At 37.3% G+C, this 21,764-nt stretch overlaps 1 protein-coding gene across 6 annotated transcripts in view; it reads right to left on the bottom strand.

Annotated features, from left to right (window-relative positions):
• Window positions 1-21,764, bottom strand: part of LOC121319655 (ankyrin repeat and sterile alpha motif domain-containing protein 1B-like) — a 220,645-nt gene that overhangs the window by 76,350 nt on the left and 122,531 nt on the right. For all 6 annotated transcript variants that reach the window (XM_041257294.1, XM_041257292.1, XM_041257293.1 and 3 more), the window contains one exon: window positions 19,860-19,996. In XM_041257294.1, the coding sequence (XP_041113228.1) occupies window positions 19,860-19,996 (137 nt within the window). The remainder of the gene's footprint in view (window positions 1-19,859; window positions 19,997-21,764) is intronic.

The raw sequence follows: 21,764 nt of genomic DNA, 5'->3' as shown, positions 1-21,764 counted from the left end.
GGGCGAGTGGTTCTCAAGATATAACTTGCAATATCTGACAGACACCTACATTGTAATCCCTGCAGAGGATATGTGTGTGTTTATTTTAAATGTGCAGTCCAATACAGTCTCTTCTAATATACCTAAATAATCGTGAAGTAATTCAGTAAATTAATATGGGACATTTAAGTCTGCTTAATTCTGAATCTGATTACTGCATATTCAGATGTAAAAATCTGGTTCTGTGAACTGTGCATTGAGATTTAGAAACCTGGTTGTCGAGTTTTCTGGTTCTAGTAATCAGATCCAAGGTACGCTTCAATTCCTTTTCCAATTGTACTTCTCAGTCAACCATGATTACGAGACCAAAAAGGCAGAGCACCAGCATACTATACTGGACTGTTTTGGTTGTCATCGTGAGGGTCATACTATCAGCTAAACACTGAACATTGAACATTACCAGGATTCCCAACTCCAAATCCACTGTCTGATGTAAAGATGTTATAACCAACAGAAGGATAACATCGTCACTTTGCATATTAAGCACACATGCTGTATTCCAATCCTCCGTTCTGCTTGTGAGGGATCAGATCATAGAGAAATCACATTGCTGGAAGCCCTATAAAACCATATAAATGTACTGAATACAAATACTTATCTTTTTTTTAACAACATTTTCCTTTCCCTACTGAGAGAAAAGTGTTTACTCAGTGAGAGCGAGTCTTTGATCAGAAACTTGTCAGATAGCTCATAGAGAGTTTTTCACACACAGACAATTCCTCCCTTTCACTGTTTTAAGGGCATGTGATAATTTATTATATTCATTAACATAATGAATGAGATCAGTTTTCTGTGTGGCACTGATTCTGTATATCCTTAACCTATTGTACCCGAAAGGATCAAAAAACGGTAGATTAGAATGCTGCTATATATGTATATACACACACACACACACAGTGTGCTAATCACAGCAAACTTTAAAGACTTGCATATGAGGATGCATGTGCAGTGTTACATATGTATATGGCAAATAACATGTTATGTAAGTTTTGCATCAACCTATGGAATTAACACATTTAGCTTCATAAAGTCGAATGAAATCTGCTGAATAATGTTAGGTTAACATACTGAATTGAGGAGTGGCCAACTGTATAAAAAGCAACCAGACCACCTTATTATAGGAGAGGGAGTAGGTGACTGGGTTTTTTTTGGGGGGTGGGGGGGGGGGGGGGGGGGGATCTGTGTTTCTGTTTAGTTTGCAAAATTCAGTGATGTCTCTGCCTAGCCTGGACAGTTTTTGGTGTGTTTTGTTTGAATTTTTTGTTTTTGCCCTTGTGCATATTATTTTGTTATTTTTGTGTGCTATTAAAAGTGCACAACAGCTCTAAACTGCAGCTCCAATCCTCTGAGTCTCATTACTGATGCTAGTGATGGGAAAAATTAGGCTTTTCGAAGCAATGAGCTACTTGAAGCAATTGCTTCAGAATTGGCTCACTGATTCGAGGCAACTAGGGCTTTGCACTCAACAGTGATATCTGGTGGCAGGTGGGAGTATGGTAATTCATACAAGCGACTCAGAAACCAAGCAAACCGATATCTGCCTACTTCAGGGTTTTCCGTGAATCAGTCGTTAAGTTCGGCTAATCACAGGGGTCGTCAACATCTCGCGAAGCAAACAATTAATCCACCCGAAGCGAAGCCAGATGGCACAAGATTGGTTCAAAAATATGAATCTAATGACACAAAATACCCGATGTTTCAGTATTTCGCTGCCTGTCAGGCTCTTTGCTCTCTGGTATTAAATTATGTCTTGCTCACACATTGAAAGAGTAATGTAATTTTGTATTTAAATCTTATCTCATCATTCATACATGTCAACGTCTGTAATTCATTGGAGGGAGGCTCCCATATTTTGTAAGCATGTGTTACTTTTTTCCATATTATCACAACCTTTCATTTTAAATTGTAATTAACTGAAAAAAGTTGTGACAATATCAGGAAATACAACACTTTCTTACAAAATACCAGTCTCACGTGAGATGCATGAGAGCTTGTTTTCTTTTTTTGTGATCATTTTTTAAATTTATTTCAAGAAAACAATACAATATACAAAACAACCAGAAAAAAGAGATGCATGAGAGTTGACAGACATGTATGAGTGAGTGAGCTCCCAGTTTTAAATTGTGAGCATGCATCCAGGTTTCAGTTCTTAAGTTATCGCTGAATTGCACAAAGACATTTGTATTTAGATTAGTGGGGACTGACATGTGTGTGCCTTATGTTACTGCACTTGAATCTGCTTTGTTTTGTAAGTCGCCCTGGATAAGCTTGCCTGCCAAATAAATAAATGGTAATATTGGGTATTGTAATGGGAGGGTAATGTTTAATAAACTATGAGATTGTATTGTTTGAATATGTGTGAAATGTGGTTCAGATCTGACAAAGAAATGCTTGGTGGCACACTTTGTAAATGAACGGGGGATTAGATAGAGGAGATAAAGTGGGCAAGAGTAGCAACATGCTTAAGATGCATCCAGTTTATTTTTTATTGAGGAACATAACCTATTGTATGGTGTTAGGATTAAGTCTGCTCCTTTTTTATTAATGAGTTCACCAGCTTTAGAAAATATGCATTCACATGGTACTGATGATGCCGGAATGCAGAGGTATTTCCAAGCTAGCTCAAAGAGGTGGGGATATGGTGTGCAGTTCAATGCCGAGTAATGCACAGAGTCCCCACTCCGATCCAGATACGCATCACTCATGTATTGCTGAACTTCCACAGTCACATCAGAAGTGATATTCTGTGCACTCCTTGTTGAACTGACTTTGCTGTCAATCATGTGCCACAGACCCTGGCTTTCTGACAGGGATGGTGTTGGGACTGATCCTGTTGATGTTGAGGGTGTTGGGGCTGATCCTGGTGATATAGAGGGTTTTGGGACTGATCCTGTTGATGTAGAGGATGTTATGGTTCTGTCTTTCAGTGAAGCCCTGATCACAGAAGCACACTCCACAGTTAGGATTTTTACAGCTTCTTGAGCATTGGTGCTGCTCCCAAAAGCCAGAAATTTAAAGCAGGAATCGAGCAGAGTGGAGAGAGCCAGGAGTCTGACAGTCTATTGAACCACACCTTATTTGTAAGTAGTGCTGTAGCTGTGTTGCCAAATCTGCAGCTACAGGATGGTCGATGTGTGCACGCTTCTCTGCCAACACATGTTGGAGCATTCTGATCAACGGTATGACCTTTGCTGCTGACATACGTTTCTCCTCTGAAAGCTCAAGAGTTGCTGTACTGAATGGCCCCAGTACCCGTAGACACTGGTGGATAGCTTCATATTCCACAGAGCTCAAAGGAGTGATATCTGTGGGCAGGGTGGCGAGGGCTGCAGCAACCGTCTCCCTTTGCGTGAAAAGACACTCCAACATGGCAAATGTGCTGTTCCAGCGAGTGTCCACCTCTTGGATGAGCTTCAGCTCTGGCCTGTTGAGCTGCACTTGTACCTCTGCCAGCCTCTCCTTTGCAGTTGTACTTGATTTGAAGGACCCCACTACTCTGCGGGCCCTGGTGTGGATAACTTCCAGTTCAGTTGTTTGATCCGATGCTTTCTTCACAACAAGATTTAAGGTGTGCGCAAAGCATAGCATATGGCAGATGGCAAGAGGCCACCATATTTGCGCCGTTATCAGTGATGAAGGTAGTTACTTTATCACGAATTCCCCAATTGGTCATCAGTTGGTTCTGGACCCCTTCAAGATGGTCTGCTGTGTGAGTTTGGGGAAAGTGGGAAATCCCCAGGAGGAAGGTGGACAGATAAGGTGGCATGTCACAGCTAAGTAGGGTTCCATGTTGATAGATGTCCACACATCTGATGTGAGGAGTACATATTTGGACTTCTGCACTTCAGCCATCACCCTTTCCTTGTGAATGGCACACTGGCAAGCCACCATGTTTTTCAAAGCCTTCCTGCTTGGGAGGATGTACTTTGCATCAAGTTGATTGACAAAAGCTCTGAAGCCCTTCTCCTCAACCACTGAAAAAAGTTGGGAGTCCCACACGACTATGTTAACCAGAGCCTCATCAAGTTCGGCCTGTAGGGATCTCACTTTAACATAAAAGGGAAAATTAAAATGAAACATTAACATTGCCTTCTGTTATGAAGGGTCACATTTCTCAATAAACCACATTCTCAATGTTTTGATCTCTAGTTCCTTAATATGCATGTATGTTCAAATTTAAAATAATAAACAAATATTTTTACTTCAAATGCAACATACCTGGTTCAGTAGGCCTATGTGCTGCACCAGCAATGTTTCCAGCCCCACACTGATGCACGTCAGGATGCCTTGACCGCAAGTGCCTCGACATCCCAGATGTGTTTCTGCTGTGTAGCTGAGTAGGTTGTTACACAAGCCACACTGCACTTTATTGGGAACAACAAAAGTGAAGTGCTGGCACATCCAAGAGTAGCATCCTCTGCCTTCTGCCATAGCCTACAGATTATTAAATAAAGGTTTAAGCACTGCAAAGGTCCCTAGAATTAGGCAATATGCGCCATTATTTGAATACAGAACGTTTTAACATCCACCACCAGTTTCACTGTATGGAGGTTAATTCAATCTTACATTTGATAATACCGCTAGTGTTAGTGATAGTATACAACAGTGTTTCACGGTCCAAATACTTAGTCGTGCTTTCGTCTCTGTACTAATTCATAAGAACACTCAGAATGAGACATTTGCCGCTCATTGGCTTATAAGCACTTACATTGGGTATTTCCATGAATCTTGTGTTTCATTTCAGCAAGGGCGAACCAATCACAGGTGTCAGCAGCATTTCACGAAAACAACGTAATGTTGTTTGCTTCATTCAAAGCTGAAACAAACCCCGGTAATACGCTGGCATGTGATAATGATTCAAGTGTCATTGCTTTTCTGGTCCGAAGATACTTTAAATGAATGCATTACAGTACAACAGTTAGCTATGTTGAGGAGGTAGTGTCATGCTCTTGCTTGTAGGTATTTCACTGTGTCACACACACAAGCACACTGATAGGATATATGGATATGGTAATATATGATCCATTTATAACCTGTATAATAATGATAAGATTAAATAGAAATCTCCCAGAATGAACACACAGGTTTAGACATGGAACAAAGCAAACATGGCATTACAGGGATTTCCTTGATGCTCGTGACAAAAACACGTTATTAAAGATCATAATTATGAAATCAAATCATAACAATGAAATATGGACGAATCAGTGAGAGAATGAGTTTCATTTTTTTTTCTTGCATTACAATTGATATACATCTTGCTTTGACCGCGAATTGCTATCCCATGTCTCCCAAGTATAACAATCTATAAACCTATGTGATACTGCTGCATATGAATTTGAGAAAGTTTTAATGAATGTCGCCTATTGTCAAACTATTTAAAGAACAACACACAACTTTCCGATTACATTTACACTGTTTTACAGTATGTTTATTCAGAAAATATATATATTTCTTAATACTTGTTTTTCAGTTCACGTCGGTTCCGACGGTAATATAGCTCTCATTAAACACCAGACGGAGAGACATAAGAATTTTTTTTTTAACAGTAGTTTTCATCGTCATCTAAACGAACAGATATCGTCATCCCATCTCTGGTGCGATGTTACACATATGGGACAGGACAAACGAAAAGCGTGATGACGTGGGAATTTATGTTGAGATGAGGCTTCAACCCTTTGCTTCAAAACCCTTTGCTTTGATAGGTCCGACACGGACTGGAACCTTCTGATCCGTTTCTGCCATCCCCAACTGAAGCTACCCTCCTACATGGGACATTTCGAAATCCAACATGAAATACTGTACAACTATTATGGCTTCTGGTAGACTTTTGCAATATCATTTTGTATTTTTCTTTTAAATAAAAGATCAAAATTATGTTAACATAGTTTTGGTTTTTTAAATGATGTCTTAATGTTAAAATTGTAAGTGATGCAAAACTTTTGGCCATAGCTGTATATCCAAACCTGGGTAAATGCTTGCCATCCAGTGGCTGTCATAATAACCGAAAAACCCTTTGCCAGTAATCTAACAAAAGGTTTGTCTACAGATTTCTAGTTTTAAATGCATTAATTAACTCTGTCCAGTTCTTGGCACTCCACCAGGATCAATAAAAACTTTGGTTTGCATCACATCTATCCTCATACAGTACTGCAGCGTTCTGTGTGAGTGAGCCCATATAATGAACTTGGCCTGTGATCCTTTTCTGCCTCATCTTACCGAATGATAAACCCAGGTATGTTGAAGAAAGATGCCTGCAGTGCAGCATCTGTTACTGTAATCTAAAATACCCTCAACTCATTTCTCATTTCCCACTTACAAGCAAAAGGCCTTTATTTGTCATTCATAAAAAATCCCTCTTTTGAAAATATATTTGATATATATATATTATATATATATATAATATATATATATATATATATATATATATATATAATTTAATAATCGCTGGGTGCATGGACACGGATAGAAATGAGTATCAAACTGTATTAAGTTCCTCCCCCATATCATACGTTAACGTCTATGCAAAAAAATATTTTGATACAACATTTTATAGAAGGCATTTGTTAAAATTAAAATACACTGTATCCTAGTTAAGACTTGGTGAGAACAATGCTATTTCCATAAAAATAATTAGGGTAATCTACACATAGAATCAATTTCACAGTGCTACCCTGGTTAAGGGTACCACTTCCTGTTGGTCCTTTGAACTGCATAATATAAAGTCTTGGAGAAACACTAGTGCGTAATGTATCTTAACACTGGTATTATGCTACTTCAGATTGAATATGTTCATAACCCACAACCACAGCTTTCAGTCTCACAGTCCTGTATGTATTCATGCGTGGCAATATTTTGGATACCATACCACACCAATTTCATTTATATACAATAGTGTCCTTCCTTGCAAGCATCCAATGGTGCTTTACAAAGATAAACAGAAGCCGAAAGGGCTTCACATTGCTTGCTAGTGAAAGGTCAAATCAAAGAAATATGTTTTGAGCTCTGATTTAATAACACTGGCAGACAGACACAACATTCCGGAAGCATGCACCCAAGAAAAAAAAACGGGACACCGTAGAGAGAGATGCATCTGTGTTGGGTGAGAGTGGGAGATAAATCTGTCATCTGCATACAAATTCTCAAGATTAAAATGCAGAAGAAAGTATCAGCATAGTCAATACAAATGAACTTCAATAGTTCCGCACTCCAGATCACCTACTTATCTTAGCTACAGTATAAGGAGTACACAATGGTACATAACTTCTCAAAATACAAAATTGAAGTCATTGACATGCACCAGAAGCCTAATAAAATTGAATACAAAATAAACCATAATACATGGAACTGTTGTATGCACAGCTAGGCTCTGTACTTTACATAAGGTGGTTCCAGAGCAATCTACTAAAAGATGCACATCATTAGCTTTTCTTACACCTGTGTAACAAGCTCTTAAGGAATTAAGTAAATTACAAACTTACACCAGCTTATTCACTACAAGGTCTATATTTAGTCTACTTTATACTTCAGGCAAAGTATAATATAGACAAAATTAAAGGTGTACAAATTATCTGGCTGTACAGCTATTTTTTTATTTTATTTTTTGCTGGGATTTGAGGCTGTAATGTCATATAAAGCTTTAGCAATTACTTGACGAAGACAGAGTGGAATAGACTGTGTAAATGAAATGCTTCCTAAATTGTATTACATTTTCATTTGTTTAATCACAGTACTTTACTTTGAACTACGTTAAGCTGTGTCATTAGGCTGTGATGGTAGTCAAAATGTGAGTTTGAAGAATGTACAAGCAGAAGAATATTCTTTACATATAATCTTGCATTTGCAGCAACAATTCAAAGCAACAGGCCATATTAAAGCTTTGCACACCCCTGGTGCTAGATGTGGGGTTGAGAAAATTAAACATCTATACTAAGGAATAGATACAACAATTATGAAAACATAATTTAAAGAAATGAGCATATGAAAGGATATGCAAATCATGATAACCATCTTTTAGTGAATGCCTGCATTCATTAAGATAACAACACAGTTAAAAGGTAATGTGTTCCAGTGCAAAGCCTGTATCTTGTTCTGAATAGAAAGAATTAGCTATTAACCGTTGCAAACTAGAAAAAATGCACCAGCAGCAGTATTTTTCAGGTGTGCAATGGCTCAAACTTTAACAAATCATTTGCTCCAGTAAGTACTGTATCTCATTTTGTCCAAGCTAATATGGCAATAACTACTGGACAGCTGTATGGCAAATCTCTATATACAGTAGAAGCTAACACTAATGTTCATTTTTACAATGCTCTTGTTACTGTTCTCTGAAATCCAAATGCCAATGCAAATACAAAATATATATATATATATATATATATATATATTATATTATATATATATATATATATATATATATCTATATATATTATATCGGATGAATAAGCACCATAGTTTTGTTATATTTTGTTAGGTGACAATTCCTAATAAAACTGGAGTTAGGAGACGACTCAAGTGGTGATACCTTCTGATTCTTCTGTTTATAAAACTGGTGATTAAACGAACGGTGGTTGGGTGTGTCGTCCAAAGCTATGTTAGTCGTCCTAAGCTATGTCATTACAGTCTTACCACTCACGGGGATCCGGTGTTGCTAGACAACAAACTCAAAAATAAACTAACAGCAAGATGCTTAATGCAAATAACAATTAAATGATTACACTGCTCTGTTGAAATACATAATTAAAAAGCAAAGTGAAGCATTCACATTACAATGAATCAAGGTGCTCAGATGTAATTCTCTTGTGACAGAAAGAATTACCATATCCTTACTGGTGTCTGTTAAAACCAATCAAAGTCAAGGAAACACGTCAAATACAACTGGCACCAAGGCCATGTAATTAGTATCATCTTTTCTTATCACAATTATACTCTTTAAAACCAAGAGCAAGTACATTTGATAATATTTAATCCTTTAAATACAGTGAAACTGCTTCACTGATATATGTTAAGCATAGTCACCATCATCAACAGCATGCTTGAAAAAAATAATCAGAGATAAATGAAGAAGAACAAAAAGCAGCACATATTCAGACAAAACACAAATATTGCTCTTTTATCACAACTTTCTGGATGATTCAAATTAATCTGAATCAGGCAGGTGTGGATAATTTAGCACTGCCCCAGACAATCTGCCACTGAAAAGCATTACACATCACTATCTAAATGAGCATGATTTGAATCAGAAATGGCCACTCTTGAGGGGACAGCTGGTAGTGAATTGATATAAAGCTCCAGGTTGTTTGAATTTTCATGTTCTCAGTATAGAGCTATAAAAGATACTAGGATGACCAGGGCCACTGAACTCCAATTTCCATTCTCTTTATGGGATTGACCATAGGGCAATTTACATTTCTGTGTTTAACATACACAAGAAAAAATGCCAGCACATTTAAGTATACTATCTGTGATACTTTTTTCTTCCCTTTTTCATTTCTCTCTGTATTTTTGAAGCATGATGTTGGTGATGGTGACCATACTTACATTGGTGTACATAAGTATTCACCCCCTTGCAAAGTTTTGACATTTTGTTGGCACCTGAGCATACTCCACGACACTTTCAAATTATACTTTACATGTAGAATCTATACAAACTACTCCGCATTGATGAAGTTAAAAAATGCATATAGAATATAAATAAGTAAGATTTACAGAGAAAAAAACAGATTAATCTCAGTTGCATAAGTATTCAACCCCTTTGCTACTGTAGCCCTAAATCAGCTCAGGTTCAAATGATTTGTTTGAAAGGTCACAAAATTAGTGACATGGTTTCACCCCTTGTGTACTCAAAGTGGTTAAACTTGTAGATAGTTTCCCTCAGGTATATAAAGACTTTCAAGCTGCAACTCACACAGTGATCCAACAAAGCAACCATGAAGACCAAATAGTTTTCGAAACAAGTCAGGGATAAAGTAGCAGAGAGGCAAAGAGCAGGAGAAGGGTACAAGAAAAATTCAAAGGTGCTGACTATCCCTCTCAGCACAGTGAAGTCCATCATGGAAGTCACTACCCAGATCAGGTCGCCCTCCCAAACTGAGCAGCTGGGCAAGCAGGAAACTGGTTTGGGATGTCACTCTGAAGCCAGCAATGACCTTGAGAGATCTGCAAATTTATGTGTCTGAGATGGGAATCAGTGTTCACACATCAACAATAAGCCGGTCTCTAAGCTGGCTTGAATGGATGCGTGGCAAGAGAAAAGCCACTACTCAAAAAGCCTCACCTTAAAGCACTTGTGGAGTTTGTGAAAAAGCATGTAGATGATACTGCAGACATGTGGAAAAAGGTTTTGTGGTCAGATGAGACAAAAATTTAACTTGTCAGTCTAAATTCCAAGCGTTACGTCTGGCGCAAGCCCAACACTGCACATCACCCAGTTAACACCATCTCAACTGTCTAACACAGTGGTGGCAGCATCATGTTATGGGGATGCTTCTCTTCAGCAGGGACTGGGAAGCTTGTCAGTATAGAGGGGAGAGTGGAAGGTGCAAAGTACAGGCAAACCTGTTTGAGTCAGCCAAGACTTTGAAACTGGGAAGGAAATTACATTTCAACAGAACAATGACTTGAAGCACAAAGCCAAAGAAACACTGGAGTGGTTGAACAAGAAGTGGATTCATGTTTGAGTGGCCCAGTCAAAGTCCTGACTTGAATCCAATCAAAAATTTATGTCGAGACTTGAAGACTGCAGTCCATCGACGTTCCCCAACAAATTTATCAGAACTGGAGCAACTTTCTCATGAAGAATGGGCAAATTTCACCAGCCTACTGTGCAAAGCTAGTAGAGACCTATCCAAAAAGACTCATAGCAGTAATTGCTGCAAAAGGTGCTTCTACCAAGTATTGACTTAAGGGGCTGTATACTTATACAACCAGTAAATTTCATTTTGTACATTTTCTTCGCAAGCTTTGCTGACAACTAACCTCCTCCTCATATAACAGTGTTCAGTTTAACCAATACAGCTTTGAATAAAAAAAGTTTATTTGAAACACTGTACATAAATTATTTGTAATTCAACAAAATGTGAAAACTTTGCAAGGGGGTGAATACTTCTGCAAACCACTGTACCATATGTTAGTGAAGTGGTTTGAATATATTATTTATACAATGAAATATTACCAAGCATTTTTTTCCACAATAGTACAACCTTGAGGCAAAAGAGCTGGACTCTGTTGGGGACCTTCACCTTCTATCATCACTGTGTGTCAAACACTGCAATGGTTATTGTTCTGCAGGTGTAGGACTCCAATACAAAGAGTATGGTAAATACAGTATATCTGTCACTGCATGTGCTGTTTGACACTTAATTTTCATACAGTTTCCACTGGAAAGACAACTACACTATCTGGGTGCATGAGATCCTCTATCCCCTTACCTGCCTCTCGTTTATCATGTATTATTGTTACAGAAGCTTTTAGGGATGAGACACAAAAACAAATCCTTGGAAAACAAAGATAATCAGTTACCATTGATTTTCAGTCCCTAGAGCCCCAGCTGTAAATAAAATTAAAAAAGTAGAGGTGTGATTTATTGCAGTTTAAAGATTAATGAGAATATAAATCGTAGACATGTCAACACTGAAGAGTATGTCTTGGTACATCGGTTTCTGCTGACTTCTTGTTTACCGAGATTAATAGTGCTTTTCATGCCCGAAAGAGTTACAAGAAGGTTAAAATTGCACAGTATTGTTCAAGGCTACAATGCACTTCAAAGTTATTATGGGTTCATAAAAGAACAAAACACACCAATGACCTTGAAAACAGTTCAGAGTCTTGGCAAGGGTAGCAGACATGCTTTTCAAGATGTAGCATTGCACGAAACATGCTTGTAGCAGGGGGAGATCTGTGCTGACTCTGCTGGCGTGTTCACAGTACTGCAGGAAGAGGGCGGCAGTCGTCCAACAACCGCTGATGAGTCACGGCAGTGACACGGGGAGGTGGGAAAGTGGGTGTGTGGACTTTCCCCCTCTCTGAATGGCTGAGAGGCGGGTCTTGGGTGATTGTTGGTCCTATAAAATAACGCTCTGCTGTTTCCTCAGGTCTGCCCTTTTAAATGTGCCGAGAGTGCAGAAGCGCTGGTCCACGACCGAGAACCAGTCGGATAGAAGGAAATGGAGTTTCAGAGAGAGACAGTGAGGACGGGGAACCCTTGGGCAGACCCCTGAATAGTATAGCTGAGCAGGCTAGTGAGCCGGCAGTGTAGGACGGTGATCCGGGTCGCACGGGCAGCTGCGACCGGGATATCGCTGCAAAGTGCAGACCCACTTCACCTGTCTGTCTCCTGAGTCAGTGAATTACCCACGTGTGGAAGGGTGGTGGGTAATTCACTGACCCACCTCCCCGTGTCACTGCTATGACTCGCCAGCGGTTGTTGGATGACTGCCGCCCTCTTCTTGCAGTACTGTGAACATGCCAGCAGAGGCAGCACAGATCTCCCCCGCTACAATGCTAAACATAACTTTAAAGCTACTTATTGTTTAAATCATTAGGCTGACAAAATAACATAATTTAAATACATATTTCAGCTTGGATGATTGCTATTTATAAAATCAAATACCTTTTTCTACATCACTTCACATGGCGTTAAACTTTTATGATGAGCAGCTTTCTCACAACGTGTGATAAAAATAAATTCTAAAAAATGTAAATCAATGGAATTTATTTAAGATGAAAGCTGAGATATTCTTTTTTTTAAACCACTGTGCCGTATCTCCCACCCTCCTAGCAGAGCTGTTTTTGAAACAAAAATCCTTCCTGTTTCATGAAATAGAAATGAATCCGTTTTAATTATTAATGCATACCATACCCCCTGTCTCAGTAGAACAGGAACCATATCTATTCTTTGTGGCACAAAGCACTTTTTAAAAGTTGTTTAGTTTAAGAATACTGTAGCAAGGCTAATTCCGCAAAATTCTATAGAAACATAAAAATACCTTGTAGGAACCTGTAGGCAAATATGTAGCTCTACTCATGGGTTCTCAAACCCGGTTCTGGGGTCCCCCGTATCTTCTGGTTTTCATTCTAGATGAGCTCTCAATCACTTAACTAAAACCCTAACTGAACTAATAATTTGCATAACTAAACCCTTTTTAATTGATTTAAAATGTTACAGTTAACTTGAAATCTGCAACTGTTTAAGAGCTGAAAACAAGTAAAAAATTATAATTAAGCAAATTATTAGATCAATTAAGGGTTCAAGTAATTGAGAGCTCAGTTGGAATGAAAACCAGAAGACACAAGGGGTCCCCAGGACTGCATTTGAGAACCCCTGCTCTAAAGAGATGACATTAATTAGAAATATTAACAGTGTAGGAAAGACCATTAGGCACAATTCATTAAATGGGAAAACAGGTATTTCAGTACTAGGCTCAATTCTTTGGCGAACAATTGGAAAATTACATTCTCTACATTCTCCCGCTAGGTGAAATCGACAATGTGGCATTACAGAAGCTCCGCTGGTAAATAATGGGTGTGTGAGAATGTAATGGCCACACCTGTGATTGCTGGCAGGGACAGATTTAACCCCATCCCTGCCAGCAATCACAGGTGTGGCAATTCCCCAATTAGACAATTGACTGCTAATTGGGGAGTGGCCACATGTATAAAAGGAAAGAGAAATCCTTTGTCGGGGGAGGGAGTAATTGCAATGTGCCAATACAGTTGAACCCTTTGGGAACTGCTGTGTTTTATTAAAATATGTTTTTAACTATTTCATAGCTTATTTGATATGTGTTACACACACTGCATTTAAATCAAAGTGGGATTTATTCCGGTCACTCATCAAGGTGACACAGGTTGAAATGTCATTAAAGAAAATAGTGGGTAATGGCCAGTGGTATAGTCCTAAATCTTAAAGTACCGGAACGCCAATTAAAATATTGATTTTCCTACACAAATGATTGGAATTCAATTTTATTTGTACATTGAACTTGAGGGAACATTTGTTTTAATAGGTAACGTGTGTGTCTCGCTTGCGACGTTGAGGCTACTCCCCCAGTGCTGAGAGTGCTGTTATTACAGACACATTTGGCCTGTTTTGAAAGCAGCTAGAGGGTTAATGTTGTCTTCGGTGGTTTGGTTATTTTTTTAGCTATTTTTATCATGCATGTTTTTTTTTCTATTCTTTTCTATTATGTAATCTCCAGTTTTGAACAATGTAATTGTCCACTACATTCTGAATATCAGCTTAAAAAATAAATAAATAAATAAATTATCAACGGTTCTGGTATTGTAAGTTGTGAGTAACATTACCTACCAGTGTTTTTTATTTTAAATAAATATGTAGCACTTATTTATGGTTTTGTAACATATACATTTAATCTTAAACGCAAGGGCAGTCGTTCACTCCAATCCGCGGGTCTGTGACCGATGTACAAACAGCTAAACCCGTGTTTATGGCCACAGTCGTAGCATGCACTTCTGCTGTCAGCTGTCGTCGTCAGCGTTTTTACAAAAAAAAAAGTGTTATCCTTCTTAAAGTAGTACTGTAGTTTGTAATAGAAGTACTGCTGTTCCCTTCAGTGCATCACAAGAACGACTGAATCATAATTGTACGGGAGATTTGACTACACACATTTAAAATCTGCGCTATTCACAGACTCGGATTCTGAACATATAATCAAAACTGGTATGTAGGGAATCGAGAACACTGATTTATTTGTTCCTAGTGCTTTTGGAAAGAAGGAAAATATGTCGCTTCATTGATGCCCAGCCACCGAATTTAGAGCGGTCTGGCTCTACATAAGCATTTTAATAAAACAAAATGGTAAATGTTCTTAGTTAACTCTTAAGTCAAGATTCTGCCTATAGAAAAAAAGTACCAGTACCCGTACCGTTTTTCCGGAGCGTTCCCGCTCAAGTACACCTCTGGTTATGGCAATGATGGTGCTTCCTTTTCTTGTCGAGTAAGGTAAAGTAAACAATTCTGTATGTTGATATTTCTGTTGTGGGGGGAGGGGGGGCTAGTGGTAAATTGTGTAAGTTTCAAACTGAAATCTTATTCAGGGATACATTTCCATTCTGTAATAAAAATACTATAAACTAAAAGCCTCAAAACTATAGATTGTGTGTGTCCCTTGTTAGTAGCTGCCAGTCTGTTTTTCATTCAACAGTTTCCTTCAGTTTTCTTGACAGTTTATGTAGATTCGGTATTCAGTTCGGTATTCGGCCGAATCTTTTGAGATGGATTCGGTATTCGGCCAAATCCCCAAAACTTGGATTCAGTGCATCCCTAGTTTAAATCTTTTATTTTGGCCCTTGTGCCTGTTCTATTTGTTCCTGTTTTTGTGCAAAAAAACAACTGCAGTTTGTCTTGTCTCTGAGTCTCATTCCTGATGCTATCCTACCACACACGTACTGCGTCAATGGGGGTTTGTATAATCTAATAATTGCAGCTGTTAAGATTACAAAAACAGGGTTTTGTGTATTCCAAGGTTACCCAAAACAACAGCGCTAACTGTGCAGCATGCATGTCTCTTTATTTGACATATTCTGATTTAAAGAGAAACAAAATTAACATCAAAATCAGAGGCAGCATGGCAACAAAAAAAAGCATAACATTCCACCAATAAAATCCCTTTAGTGAAGAAAACACTCTAGAAAAGAACTGATCATAAATCATTAATATCAGAAGAGTCCCTTTTACAGAGGCTAGGTAAAACCAGTCCTAACAGATGTGGTGAGTGTATTTGAAAGAAAAAATATGATCAGTTTATTATTATCCAGCATAGGCGGTTATTTCAATGGTATTGCACCTTACGTCAATCGTTGCTAATAAAGTTCCAATTAAATAACGTAAAATTTGTGTCATTTGGAGGTGACCCAAATAATAATGTCATTACCATTTTAAATTGTGTTTTATGGGCTTTGGATCATAAAATGGTTCATGAATCCAAGTCACTGATGTTAGAGGTCATCCTGCTTGTGGCATGACAGCAACTTATGTGCAGTTGCAATGCTATAGCAAAAACGTCGCAGAGTAACTATTGTGTTTATTGCAAAACCTCAAAGTTAACTGTATAATGTGTGTGGTGGACCAAAGTGTTGCATGTTCCAATTGCACGAATTGTTAATGATGATGTACACCTAAAATAAGAAAACCGCTAAAATTACATTGAGCAAATAAGACAGCACTTAAATGTACTTTAAATAATTTGACTACTTAAAATCCCCCTTATTATTGCAGATCATTATTGTTCCCCTTTTTTATTCTGGGAAGCATGAGACTGTAGTAGCTGTATGCATTTATGTATGTATGTATTTATCTGTACACTTGTATCACTTGTTCAACCACACACACATTCTGTATGTCTAAAAAGAAAAGTGTCATGCTTTATTAACTGACCAGCATGGCTAACAACATTTCCCCATTACCAGTGCAGAAATATACTTCTGAAGTGGAACTAAAGATGATCAAAGGAAACAATTAATGATAGCAATGCCGATACACCACAAGAACCTGAATAATGTACAAACCTTTCAAACAAAATGTTTCTCATGCTGAAACCTGCAAGAGATTTAAAATTCCCCAACTTCCCAAGATTAAACAAGAAACACAAGACTACTTAAGTGCATAGTGGTTTCTCTTCTCCTAAGTTGCAACGCGTTTTATGTTTTACATGTAGCTGGAGTATATTTCTGTTTAGATTAGCTTTATTTAATGTCAATGAAATATTAGTTAGAATAAAAATATAAAACAATTTAACCCTTCAATAAATTCTAAATCTAATATCAAAAGCAATTTTGTCATCACATACTAAAAAATGTACTGGTTTTACAAAATGAATTTAAAACACGGATGACCAATCAGATGAATATTTAATAAAGGAAATGTTATAATTGATAAGGAAATAAGGTAATCTGAATATAAAGAGAAATATATATCCCCCTCTAAAGATGCATGGTTGGGTTCTTTTTCATTTAAACCATTTTGCAGAATTTGCTGATTAAGTGAGAGATGATTACTGAGGAGACAGATATCTTCTGCAGAGTTTAACCTTTGGTACTGCAATGCCCAAGTGAAATTACATCTGAAATTGAGATTAAACTAGAAATGTTTTTTTTTTTTTTTTTGTGAACAAAAACAAAGAATTCCCAGGGGCACAGTGTAAGGGGAAGGACGTCTCTGACTGAATGGTTTGTAAACAAAAAGTAAAATGTAATATGTCTAAAAAAAACATTGCTTGAGTAATCCCACAGCTCAAGTATGACAGTTAAAGAGTGGTGGTATTTCAGATCTGCCACTGTTTTGATCATCAGAATAGAATGTATTTGTACTGTATTGGCATTCTTAGTATTAGCATGAGATCATTCTCCATTCCTCTTGTATATGTACTGTAAGTACAGGAAACTCCATAAACATTCATGGACTACCTTCCCGTCAAAACTATCTCTGCGACTCAATGAATGTTCTACTTTGTAGGTTATGTTGTTCAATAATTAAGCTGAGGAACGAAAATGTCCATGGTTGGCAAAGGGGAATTGTTTGCTGCTCAGGGAAAACAAAGTGATAAACTGTGATGTTACACTTAGGTTTCCCAGAGAGAATCTGGGGGCTCAACTGTCAGTTTGTCTGTGTCTTTTAAGGATACAGTAGGAACTACAATCAAGCTACCAATGTATGACCCTGGGGATTGTGGTCATCTAGTGGAGAATGTAAGTGAGCAACAGATTTTATGTTGTGTCAAATACTTGGGTTCATTTTACTTTGCTATTTTGTGTAACAGCGACCAAACGACAAGTCTACTATTTATCAGGAATGTTGGTTCATCTGTACAGTAAAACAGAGTGAAAAGAATAATATTGCTTCAGCTTGTTTTTTCCATTTACACATGGTGCTTTGTTTTTTTTCAATATGAAGTCAAAGTTGTTTTTTTGTTTTTTGTTTGTTTTTTTTAATTCCTGTGTTATCTAGCTGTGTTTAATTGGAAGCAGTGACCTGTGAGGCTCTGCTGTATAAGAGTCAAAGCATCCTTGATCAGAATCGCATTTTCCTGTGGTAGCACGATGAATAACTGAAAGTTACTGTCCAAGTTTCTCTGCCACGTGCATTCCATAAATCATGTATTTCTTGCTTGTAAATCATGCTGAATGAGAACATATGGAGTACAGTATATAACGTTGATTGATCTTTTTTGTTCACTTCATGGTACTCTACCTAATCTTAAGTTATAAATGTGCAGGTTTACTAAACCATATAACCAAAAACACAGGTGTTGTTCTTCTATAATTGCTGTACAAAAACACAATAAATGTTTTTCAATCTCTCTTATCACTGCTATTCCCTTTTTGTTGCAATAAAACACATTCACAATATCAATAGCTAATGATCTGGTCCAAGTTTCTTAGTCTTGATTACTCTGCTATGAAACGTTCAAAATCTCGTGCCTCCTTTTAATTATGACACTGTGCTTCATGAATTCATTCGGGATGTTTCTTTTTTTTAATATTATTATTTTTCCACCTATTACTTTCGAAAGCACAACAGTTACTCATTTTGAGGCAAAGAGTTTGCAGCACAAAAGAGCTTGTCTTCATGTAAAGAAGGCATGTGGAAGTAACTGGAAGAGCCACCCACTGCTTTAATTGAAGTTTCCATCAATGTACAGCATTTCCATTCCAGACTTGATTTGTTTGTATTATTTCTAAATGTAGAGACTGTAACCTCAGAAGTGTCATGACTATATTTGTGGCCCCGGAAAATAAATAAATAAATAAATAAATAAATAAAACAACAGTGGAAAAACAAATCGCAGTACAAGAAAATGCACTGTGAGCCCAAAGCAGATACTTTACCAGAGAGATTTGCAGCAAGGTTGATCTAATAAATAATACGTTTTAATTTAAATACATTTTACATGTTCAATTAGAGCACTTGTAGTATAGAAATTATCATGAAAATATGAACAAGGGCTGCAAGAAAGGACTGCAGAATATTCTTCCGCTGAATATTTTTCCAGTTAGAAGGTATAGTAAAAGAGTTTATCTGCCAGTTTCTATAAATAGGCCTGCAGTTCTTGCTACAATAAAGTCATCTTCCCCGAAGAGAAATGAAAAGAAGAGTTTTGACTTGTAGCCTGTAATTACCGCTTTCAATTTAAGATATTACTAACTTGAAAGCACTACAATATTTTGATCACAAAATTATAATACTATATCTGTGTAGCACATCCATTCTATTTGTGTGCCAGCTCTTCTGACTGCATTTTTATAATTAGTATTTAATCCTCAAAACACCAGATGCAAAACATATTTAAAAGTCTAATGCAGGAACAGACTGCACTCAAATGGTTTGCACATCACCAGTAATGCAGGTTTCTGAGGACATGGCCATGTCACAGTTTATCAGGCAACTATTGTATAACAAATTAATAAAGTGTCTAAAGGATGCAGGTGGTAAAAATTAGATAGGATGTCTTACATCCATAAACAAAATGTAATGAAGTGTACTTATATACTGCATATCAAAACACTGCGCTGGCATCTGCAAGCGTAAACAAGAGAGTCCATCCTTTTTACCTTGATGGTCTGACAAGAATCCCTTAGTGCTACATGACACTGGGGTTTCCCCTATTAATCATTACAAGGGGTTCTCTTCAGAATCTCTTGATTGTTCTCAGCCTACTAAAAGGATTCCACTGTTAATGTTTACCAGTATTTGTGTCAAGGTTCTAGATTGACAGTTTGAGGTTAAAAAAAAAAAAAAAGTAGACCCACCTGTTCCTTATTTTCTGTTCAACTGTTGTTACATAAGCATTTTGTATCCTTACCTGTGGTCGAATAACTTTCTCAATATTTTTCAGTGCAGTGTCAGGTGATGGAGGTGAACAATCTGGTGTCGGACCTGTGGAGCTGTTTCCATGGTTACGAATCTCAGGTTCAGTGATGGTAACATGGGCTGCATTTTCTGTAATTTAAACAAACATATTTAATGCTGTCAATTTATCACAGAATAAATAAAATATCACTATTTTAAACTTTGCTTGTTTTAATTGCATGTTAAAACTTAACATGGCTTCAGCTTTACATTTTTTAACATTTCCTAGTAGAGTTATCACATTAAAATCTTTTTGTAGCTAAACACATACTATTATTGAGCTGGTTCCAAACACAGTATTCTGTACAGACAATCTGTACATTACAATCTTGAATAAAGTATCATACAAGTATATCCTGTACACAATTTCCATCTTAAATGTTTTTTTTATAACTGTACTGTCATACATCTGTACTATAATTTTTGTCGTATATGTAGCATTAACGCTGTGTGACACTGTGAATGAATCTTCAGCAAGTAACAGTTTAAGGCTTAATTGTTAAAAAATGACAGACCTAAAAATTGTATTTTATATATGAGACATTTTCATCCTACCTCAGTCCTCATCAGGACGAGCACAAAGGTTTCTAGTATGTAATAACTGTTCATTGATGTCACTGCATGCTGTTTGATCAAATACACCTATTGTGTTACACCTTCCAGTTAATGAAACCTATTCAGCCCAGTATATTGATGTTCACATTCCAAACCACTGACATACAACAGTTCAAAAGAAAATGCTGCCCACCTGCAGTGTGTATGGCGGGGGTCATAGTTTAGATTTTTTAACTCCCACAGCACTTCTCAAAACACTAAGCACTGGTGCTGTGACCTTAACACCCACAGAAGTTTGATTACTCACGAGCATGTGCATAGGCAGTGCTTGGTGTACAATGAACACCCTAACTAAACAACAGTGCAGTGTTCTGAGTACTGATCACATTGATTTGTATTGATTAGCATTTGTCTACACTATCATAGTTTTTACTTTGAAGGGATGCTTGTCAGGACGGGACAATCATAACCCACCAGGGGAACAAAAGTAACTCGACAAGTAGCTGAAAGGTAGAGAGATGAAAAAAATATCCAAAGCAAAGAGATGAATCCTGGCTGTAATATGCGTCTAGCTAATTAGGCAAGAGAAATGTTTACAGGCTTCAGCAAACATCTTAATGCTCCTTCCAAACTACTGCTGGGTCCCTTCCTGAGTGAGAAACCAGGGATCCTCAATGTAAACATTCCTTCATGATCAGAAACAGTTCAAGGGATGCTTACACTTATTATAGACAAACTGTTTAGATCAGCTTCCCTGTTTACTCTCAAATCTTATCGTCTGTTTTTATTGTGCAGTTATATAGCACTTCCTCCAGTTTCACCTGATAAAAATGCAGTTGTTTTTGTGCATTTTCGTTTAAAAGTGAACTGTGTTATTACTATATTCTGCAATTCTGAATACTGACTTTGAATACTGTTTTAATTCTAGAAACTTTTTTTTTTGTTGTTTTTGTTTTTTTAATCTTGCATTACCTTTTATGTTCTACGCAGTTCCTGTAACATTTTGATTTTGGGTCGTTAATGGGGAATTTTAAATAATACTACAATACGTACCGGATTTAAAAGTATATACTGTATTACAGTTCACGTGTTGTCTCTTTTGACAAGTGATATTTTCAGAATCATATCGTTCTGAATTCAAATGCTTCTGTTGAAAATATAGTACTGTACCAACAAAACCAAGTGCAGTACATCTGAACGGAAGCGTACTTAGTTTAAAACACAGTGCTTTCAGCTATGTATTTTTGATATTGTAACTTTTTTGTATTCTCTGAAAAATGGGTTGGGTTGGAACGGACCAAAA

This window comes from Polyodon spathula, chromosome 8 (genome assembly GCF_017654505.1).
Source record: "Polyodon spathula isolate WHYD16114869_AA chromosome 8, ASM1765450v1, whole genome shotgun sequence".
Lineage (NCBI taxonomy): Eukaryota > Metazoa > Chordata > Actinopteri > Acipenseriformes > Polyodontidae > Polyodon > Polyodon spathula.
Note: the sequence above shows the minus strand (reverse complement) of the source record. Positions and strands in the feature narration are given on the sequence as shown.